Below are 8991 nucleotides of genomic sequence, written 5' to 3' on the forward strand. Positions count from 1 at the left end.
GTTTCGTGATTGCAAATCGAATATTGGGATGTGCAAATAAGGTTGAAAAGTGAAGTGTGAGACTATAGTGGAACATCCTCCAATGGTGGACTCGCCTTCACAGGGGAGCAATTCGAGCCAGCAAAGTGCGAGTCGGGTTAAACTATATCCGTTTCGTAATGCCGAATCGAATTTTGGGATAAGGGCACACTTAGTGCATGACATATTATAGGGATGAGTGGCTCTCGAAGGAAGAGCAGGGTCTGTTTGGCAGACACTGGATTAAAATGTGAAGTGTGAGACTATAGTCGGAGATCCTCCCATGGTGGACTCGCCTTCACAAGGGAGAAATTCTAGACAGCAATTTGCTGGCAGCAAAGTGCGAGTCGGGTTAAACGATACCCGTCGCGTGATTTCAAATCAAATTTTTGGGATGAGGGCACACTTAGTGCATGATATATTTAAGGGATAAGGAGCTCTCGGAGCAAGAGCAGAGTGTGTTTGATACTATCAAACAAATTGATCAAATTACTATCAAATTGATAGGCACTGGATTGAAATGTGAAGCGGGGGATTGCGGATGATTCTGCCATGATGGACTCGCCTTCACGACGGAGCGGTTCGGGCCAGTAAAATGCAGCTCGGGTTAAGATGTGTCCATTCCAATCGTATCAATGGCTCGATACATTGGCCTATACGGCCAATCAATTGTTCACCAGTACAGTCGAGAAGGTAGTCATGAGGGGTTAAGACAATAGTCTCGAGGATAAGGGGGAAGAAACTCCCAAAGGGAAGGATTTCCTCCGAGGGAGGGTCCGTCTGATTCAACTGGATCACGAACTCATCATGTGAAACATTTCATTTTGAGAATGAGTAAAGTTGAGGTAATGCGCGGATATGGGGATTCCTTTCCCCATTGGGGAAAGGTTATGAGGTCCAGGAGATCAGAAAGACCAAAAAAATCGTCGAGTTGACCCGGTTCAACTGTCCGAGCGAGGAAAATCTGGAAAAGAGAAATGAGTTGCGTTCACGAGGGATCTATAGTGCGGGAGTTACCCTGGTGAAAGCAACTGGAACTCCCCGTCGGAGAGTCACAAGAGTAACTTTAAGAGATGCTTGTTACGTGGTAATCGTCAGGAAATTTCTCCATTGAGTTGACGGCAAGGTTATCGCCAAGTGTGAGTAATGGATTTAATTTCGAGGGTAGTCTCGAAAGATCATATGAGTAGGGCAGCATATGTGTGGAACTGATAGATTGAACGGCCAGTGGAATAATTGCGGACGGATAGCATCAAAGAAATAGAAAGCAAAAAAAATCAAATAAAAAAGGATAGGCTCGATAACCGAGTCTTGGTTACTAATAAGGGGGATACCCTCTTATATAAGAGGCACACGCTTTGTCGAACGAGCACAAGGTTTGCGCCCTAGTCGCGGTGATGCCAGATAACAGAATGTTCATCGGGTCGTGACGAAATCATCTCTATGTTGATTGAATCAACTTGATTAGATTTGAGATGGATGATGAAGAGACCATTTAGTTGATGAGATATGAGATTAGCTCTTGGGCTCAGTTTTCTGAAGAACTTCACTCTCTTCTTCTTGGTCCATCACTTATGGAAGACCCATTTGTTAAGTATTTCCTGGGTAGTACAGCTGGGAACAGATGAGCCCAACGGGAACAGCAAGGGTAAAGCTGGCAAGGGTCCCTTTGGTAAAAGGGGAGACGAAGGGTAGATATGGATACTTCGGCCAGGCAAGTCAAGGTACATTACGGGAGGTGTTACTGCGATTGCTAAAGGGAGCCAGACAGTCAGATCTAATCTGACTTTATCCGCCGCTGGTTCAGTGAATTGCCTTAGAGAATACGGAGGTGTGCCTTCAATGAAGGCCCTTCATAGTCAGTTAATCGGGAATCCCGATTTGGGGTATAGTTATGAGTTGAGCAAAGGGCAATGAAAACTGAGAGTTGACTCTTTTCGCTAGGATCCACAAGCGGTCTAGAAATCCAGTGAAAAAGAAGGGATAGGAATATAAGACCGAAAAATTTTCGGCGAAAATCGAATGAGCCACAGGCAACAAATGACTACGATAATAAGAGTCGATAATAAGGGATGTTTAGGTCTCGGCATCAACTGATAATGGCGACTTGGACCAGACAATCATCTAATTAGTCGTCCAGGCCGCGAATTCCAGGGGATCCGGGAGGGACTGCTGGCGAACGATTACCGTGACAGAGAATGGGGACGACGAGTCGCTGAAAGGCTTTGTCGTAGCTGACGCCTCTGTCACAGCAACTGTTGCGGTGACGCCAAGGCGTGAGGGATCGGAGGCATTATACGTGACGTGTCACACTTCGCAGGATTGACTTCTGATGCCAAGGACGAGATGTAGCTTTCGACTCGAAAGTTTCGATCAACGGAGCCTAGAGTACGGCATTGGCTCGGTAAAATTCACTGAGTAAATACGATGTCGATTCACGGTAGACAAGTTCTAGTTTGTTGCTGAAGCGACATATTATAGGATGTTTCTGTTACTTGAATTCCAATAAAAACAGGTGAGTTTGTCGATACACGGACCTTGTAACAAGGGTGAAGGACAAACCGTGTATAATGGGATACGCCTTTTGAGTCGAATGCCGTCCAATGGACAAACTACATAGGCAGAGAACTTTGGGGTAGGGATTGTCGCCAATGGCGACTCGCCATCCCGATCTCGGAGGATCCAACAATCGAAGAGGCCACACTGTGGCCACGCTGTCAGCTGCAGGCCTTCCAGCAGCGCGAACCGAATCGGTTCGCGGGAGGAAGATGCGAGCTTCACATTGTCAAGGAATGATTCTTAGCAAGTTAAGAGGAAGGGCGATAAATTATAGCCGATAGTTGATAGTGCCCGACATTGTCGAGCCGACAACAGTATGAGCGTACCACGAGGAAACTTGCAGCTTCCCAGTTTCAGTGGAGGAACCATAATCCCTTCGTTGGAGCGCTCCGCGAGTCGGAAGTTCCGGCCCAGGGCCAGTGGCCCCGGGCCATCCCTAGTGGGAGATACAGTATCCCAATACGCGAGTGCGATGAGGTTTCTGAGGACTTATGAGGACTCTGAAGAGGATTCTATTAGAGGAGAAAGAATGCATGATGTCACGGAGACCAATCAGGTGGAAAAGCGGAGTCTCGAATCGAGACTCGATCAATTAGGTAAAAGAAAGTTACAAGGTAATACCTTGAAGGTATTTGTGATTGTCAAGATCTGAGAATTTTCCGAGGCTCCCAGACTGAGATCCGAAAACGGAAAATGCGTTGACTATGAATTTCCTAGTGGGAAATAAATAGGATGTGACCTCAGAGGAAAATGTGGTATGTGGTATGGATTGGTGTCCCGCGCACGGGACGAGGGAACTTGAGATGTTCTTCCGAAGAACATTCTTGGGTCTGACCTTTCGAGGGTAGTTCCGAACGGAACGAAGATGATTTATTCTCGCAAGCTGGAGGAGATGTTGAAAGAACATATGATACGTGCGTTACGTATCCGTGAACGTCGGATAAATGGAACTTAGAATGGATAGCAGAACATAGTTTTAGGCAGGTGGATCCATCACAGGTCCACGAGGTTGGACTTGAAAGGAGTTTCAGGGAGATGTAAACCAGTGACAACCAGGCAACGATGGCTAGCAGACGTACGCGTCATAGGCGAGAATACAGAAGAGTAGAAAGAATGCTTACAATGATGATAATGGGTTCGTTGGAATGAAGATGGAACAGTTGTAAGCCAAAAATTTGTAAGATAAGTTGCCAAACGGAAAGTCTGAATACTTATATTGGGAATTGGTAAGGGGAGGCTTGAATAGGCAGCGTCCAGAACTCCAAATCCTTGATCGGATGGAGATCCTGCAATCGAGTACAGTTTTGGGCAGTTCTGAACGTTTGCCTATTCTTGCAGCGTGCCACTATCGACGGCTTGTGATGAATTCGGACGGCTGGCGAGCCGTTATACATGTTGAAACCTGAGTGGAAGAACTCACGGTTTCATAGCTGTCGATAGCGCGCGCCCAATTCCCAATACTCCGAGGCAACTTAACACCAGTTTCGAATCTCACGGATTAGGGAGTTGAGTTTCGGGGGTGGGGTTTGTCGACACGTAGTGCAGCTTTGAATGTAGGTCAATTTATTGGGCAAGGTCAAAGCGGTAACGGAGTGAGGTAGGATCTGGTGGGGTGGACATATGCAGTGTTATGGGGGCTAGACCTGAGTTCACCCAACCCTCCCATCCCATAAAATAGGTTGTTTTGGAGGCTTGAATAGGCAGCGTCCAGAACTCCAAATCCTTGATCGGATGGAGATCCTGCAATCGAGTACAGTTTTGGGCAGTTCTGAACGTTTGCCTATTCTTGCAGCGTGCCACTATCGACGGCTTGTGATGAATTCGGACGGCTGGCGAGCCGTTATACATGTTGAAACCTGAGTGGAAGAACTCACGGTTTCATAGCTGTCGATAGCGCGCGCCCAATTCCCAATACTCCGAGGCAACTTAACACCAGTTTCGAATCTCACGGATTAGGGAGTTGAGTTTCGGGGATGGGGTTTGTCGACACGTAGTGCAGCTTTGAGCGATCTCCAATGAATTGACCCCTTTGAGAACACTATGTATTGGAGGCCCCTCTATGAGGAGCGAGAGTTTTGCGATCTACTCAGCGTGTCAGATGGGAAACCATGTGTGCCATGAAGTCAATGGGGCGCAGAGATGGTGGGATAAATCTCAAATTTACTGGTCTCGCGGCCTAATGGATGAGGCGTTGGTCTTCGGAACCAAAGACTATGGGTTCGAGTCCCATCGAGATCGTCTCCACGCCGGGAAGCTCCCATATACGGATGCCACTGGCCGTACAGATGTCGATATTGATTGTATACCCTTGTGACTCGTCGGGATACATGCTGAGGCTAAGGGTACAAGAAGATTGTTGGTCTGCCAACAAGCGATCTCCAATGAATTGACCCCTTTAAGAACACTATGTAATGGAGGCCCCTCTATAAGGAGCAAGAGTTTTGTGATCTATTCAGCGTGTCGGATGCGAACTCATGTGTGCCGTTAAGTCAGTGTTGGGCATAGTGACGAGATAGTGGGATAAATCTTAAATTCGTTGGTCTCGTGGCCTAATGGATAAGGCGTTGGTCTTCGGAACCAAAGGTTGTGGGTTCGAGTCCCACCGAGATCGTCTTCAAGCCGAAAAGTGTGCATATACGGATGCCACTGGCCGTACAGATGTCGATGTTGATTGTACACCCTTGTGACTCGTCGGAATACATGCTGAAGCTAACGGTACAAGAAGATCGTTGGTCTGCCAACAAGCGATCTCCAATGAATTGACCCCTTTGAGAACACTATGTATTGGAGGCCCCTCTATGAGGAGCGAGAGTTTTGCGATCTATTCAGCGTGTCGGATGGGACACCATGTGTGCCATGAAGTCAATGGGGGGCAGAGATGGTGGGACAAATCTCAAATTTACTGGTCTCGTGGCCTAATGGATAAGCCGTTGGTCTTCGGAACCAAAGATTGTGGGTTCGAGTCCCACCAAGATCGTCTCCGTGCCGGGAAGCGCCCATATACGGATGCCACTGGCCGTACAGATGTCGATGTTGATTGTATACCCTTGTGACTCGTCGGGATACATGCTGAGGCTAAGGGTACAAGAAGATTGTTGGTCTGCCAACAAGCGATCTCCAATGAATTGACCTCATTTAGAACACTATGTAATGGGGGCCCCTCTATGAGGAGCCAGAGATTTGTGATCTATTCAGCGTGTCGAGTGCGAAATCATGTGTGCCGTTAAGTCAGTGTTGCGCATAGTGACGAGATAGTGGGATAAATCTCAAACTCATTGGTCTCGTGGCCTAATGAATAAGGCGTTGGTCTTCGGAACCAAAGATTGTGGGTTAGAGTCCCATCGAGATCGCTTCTCCACCGAGAACTACACCCCTCCACATATTCTTAGCATTCCTGGTTTTTTGACTCGTGCACAACCACCACAACGAGTATCATCTTGCGGCTCAAGGAGATATGTACTTATGCTTCACCTGATATGACCTCCAAGTTTCAGGGCCTAACTCTTCGTAGTTAGTGAGAAGTCGAAGACTGGTGAAAAGTTCTCTCCACATAAGTTATGTGAAGGGGTGTATATATCCATTTCGATGACTATATTGTCGGGTTAAATACTGAAGCTCCAAGTACGGGGAAATTCGTGGTCTGCAAATGAGTGATCGGTAACTGATTGATTTCTAACTAAAACACTTTGTAATGGAGAACCTCTTCGCGAGATGAGTCCTTAGATTAATGGAGCTCCCTTCGTAATGTTCTCTGATGACTAAGTCATCATGACTTTCCGACCCTCCGATCCGGAGTCGTGATACAACTGTCTCACACAACTAATAATGCACTGCACGGAAACTCATGAATGCAGAAACATGCGTATCATCGCTTCTTTATCCGTGGCATACGCCGTGGCCGACTGCTAACCTCCTCGGGCATAACACCAGCAGACGTTTTGGCTCGTCTCTCGAGTTCCTCCTCTTGCCGTATTGCACCGGCCTCATTTTGCGGTATCCGTACCTACACGAAGCTTCTTCAAAGGGAAAGAGAGGACGCTGACTGACCTTCGGCGGCTGTTCGAGAACCCATCCTTCTTTCCGGACGCGGGCACGCTCGTTCACTTCAGAGGCTATAGGCACCCCTCTCCCGCGATAGCCACTTGCAATTAAATAAACCTAACCACGAGCCCATGGTAGTCTAGAATGTCACCTTCACCAATCACTACCTCCCTCGACTCTGGTCGCGTAGCATGGGGTCTGCACGCACGAACCTGCCAGAGACCTTACCCCTAGTAGGACGCAGGGAGCAGAATTTCTTCACCTTGTAGAAGCGAGATTCCAAGAATGTTCTCAACTTCTGAGTTTCCGGTCCATAAAAGGTTTTCATCACAAGCCAGCCCTTAAGGCCAAGGACGCTCTCCATGACATCAATCGTCTGCATATTATATCGTGTTTGAGCAGCTGAGGGGTACATGTGCAAACCTTAATGTTCAACTCAGTGATCTCAAGGTGGTCATCAGCTCTTCTGCCAGTAACGTTAGGGGCCATGTCGCTGAGAAGGACGTGAGCCTTCTTATTTTCTCCAAGTGCTCTCTTCACTGCATCTATAGTAGACGGTTCGGTTATCTACAGCGACTGACGTTGAAGGCTTGAACGAGGACCGCCTTACATCCCCTTGGACGAAGGTATGCATTTGTAGTGCGTCCATGCGAACCTTGTCAACTCCTACTACCATACTATTTGACTCGCCAACTCTCGTCCTCTTCAATGCCACTTGTGACCATCCCCCAGAGTAACAGCCCAAATCCACTACACGTTGATTCTTCCTGAGACCAGTACTACTACTACGGCACCTCCCTGCTGCCTAGGGCAATACCGAAATATTGAGAATCTATCATCTAGTTGTAAGAGCTTGTAAGCTGCTCTACTCCGATACATATCACGCTGGGCTCGTCGAACATACATATCGTGCATCCGGACATCCAGCCAACGCTGACAAATGCTGGTGAGCATCTCGAAACAGGAAGGTTTGTTACTTTCGCTAGAGAGCCTCCGAACCGATTGTTGTTAAAATGTGGGGGACTTAGGAGTAGCATGATGAAATAGGGCCAGCCTTTGATAGCATCGCAGACTGAACACGACCTCAGGGGACCAATGAAAGGTACGGTATGAATAGTAGCGAATAGTAGTAGTACAGAGGGGACCTCTGGACGTCGAAAAATTTCATGCTCAAGTTGGTATGCATGGTCGTGAAGGCCACCCCAAGCATCTGAGGCACGGGGACCCTGATTATTAGTAGAACTCCGGCGCGGTAGAGGAAGACTTGGGCGCTGCGTATGGAAGAGGAAGTAAGCTACTCGAATCCTAGTAAGGAAGTAACAATTTCAAATTGAACTAGGCAGTAATAGTGGTAGTAGTAGTAGTAGTAGTAGTAGTAGTAGTTCCTAGGGGCTATGCAGATTCCATACACCATTCGGGAGAAGTTGTATTCCAAATTCATCTGATTGTTGTAGAGCATGCGACGGAGGTATCTGAGAGAGTGAGGGCAGTCGCGGAGAGGGTTACTCCATAAGGGAGGAAAAGGAGGAGTCTTGGCTGCAGGAAATCCTACGATCATGCATGCAATGGGTATAAGCATTGATGGACGATTATAAACTGTGTGAAAAGTTCCGGGTACGTGATGTTTGAACTCACTTTCAAACAGCGACGTTTCTAAGCTTTCGTAGGTGAGTAGTGAACGTCCGTTGTTCCGAGGGTAAGGACTGTATTAGTTTGAGGAGCAGTGCTTAGTCTACAAGGAATGACGTATACCTTATGTGGGGGTTAGGGGTATCTTTAGGTTGACTGTGCAAGATTCAAAGTAGGTCGGCAAGGAAGTCAGAGCTAACCTATTGTGAATCCCTCAACCCACATCACTGAGATCGTCGGCTCTCCAGCGTATGAGTCCTTGCTCAGCCAGGAGGCAATAGTCTCGTGTAAATGGATGCTTTCCACAGCCTGCCAGCTGTACAGGAGAGCCCCCCAAGACTCGACAGCAAAGGGTCCGGCCGAATGCCAGTCGCAGAGGACTCCTCCTCATCATCATCAACAGGGGGGAGGACTTCCAATGGACATGAGAAACGATACCATTCGGATAGTACGATGGGCAGCAACAGACAGCAGCAGCAGCTAGCCTTATTCCTCAGGTAACCTTAATCAGATATCACTGGAGTACTCCTATGCCGAGCTTATTGAAGCCACCAACAACTTCGACGATTCTGCCCAGTTAGGGTCGGGTAGCTATGGTAGTGTCTACAAGGGCACTCTCAAGGACGGCACTGAAGTCGCTATCCAGGTCGTGGACCTGCCTAACGAGGCTGGGTTTGAGGACGAAGTCGGCTCATAAGCCCCTACTCCCAATCGGGTCCACTGCTGCTGTTGTCGTAGGTGCGA

At 47.9% G+C, this 8991-nt stretch overlaps 2 protein-coding genes and 4 non-coding genes across 6 annotated transcripts in view; 5 read left to right on the forward strand and 1 right to left on the reverse strand.

Moving 5' to 3' along the window:
* The first annotated feature begins 4742 nt into the window (after positions 1-4742).
* Pmar_PMAR005750 lies at positions 4743-4815 on the forward strand. Its single transcript has one exon. It is a non-coding gene; the product is annotated as a tRNA-Arg (tRNA).
* A 300-nt stretch (positions 4816-5115) lies between these two features.
* Pmar_PMAR005751 lies at positions 5116-5188 on the forward strand. Its single transcript has one exon. It is a non-coding gene; the product is annotated as a tRNA-Arg (tRNA).
* A 293-nt stretch (positions 5189-5481) lies between these two features.
* Positions 5482-5554, forward strand: Pmar_PMAR005752. The gene has a single exon. It is a non-coding gene; the product is annotated as a tRNA-Arg (tRNA).
* A 300-nt stretch (positions 5555-5854) lies between these two features.
* Positions 5855-5927, forward strand: Pmar_PMAR005753. The gene has a single exon. It is a non-coding gene; the product is annotated as a tRNA-Arg (tRNA).
* Positions 5928-6624: 697 nt separating this feature from the next.
* Pmar_PMAR005754 (ribosomal RNA methyltransferase, putative) lies at positions 6625-8197 on the reverse strand (the record flags this gene model as incomplete). The annotated part of the gene is made up of 7 exons (XM_002785391.1): positions 6625-6735; positions 6786-6830; positions 6881-6994; positions 7042-7185; positions 7229-7385; positions 7755-7828; positions 8171-8197. Coding segments are annotated over 7 exons (672 nt in total), but the record flags the coding sequence as incomplete, so codon positions are not given.
* A 413-nt stretch (positions 8198-8610) lies between these two features.
* Positions 8611-8991, forward strand: part of Pmar_PMAR005755 (serine-threonine protein kinase, plant-type, putative) — a gene marked incomplete at both ends in the record, with an annotated part of 1440 nt that continues 1059 nt past the window's right edge. The window contains 2 exons of the mRNA XM_002785392.1: positions 8611-8695; positions 8745-8932. Coding sequence (XP_002785438.1) covers positions 8611-8695; positions 8745-8932 — 273 coding nt within the window. The remainder of the gene's footprint in view (positions 8696-8744; positions 8933-8991) is intronic.

The sequence above is a fragment of the Perkinsus marinus genome (assembly GCF_000006405.1).
Source record: "Perkinsus marinus ATCC 50983 genomic scaffold scf_1104296932546, whole genome shotgun sequence".
NCBI lineage: Eukaryota > Perkinsozoa > Perkinsida > Perkinsidae > Perkinsus > Perkinsus marinus.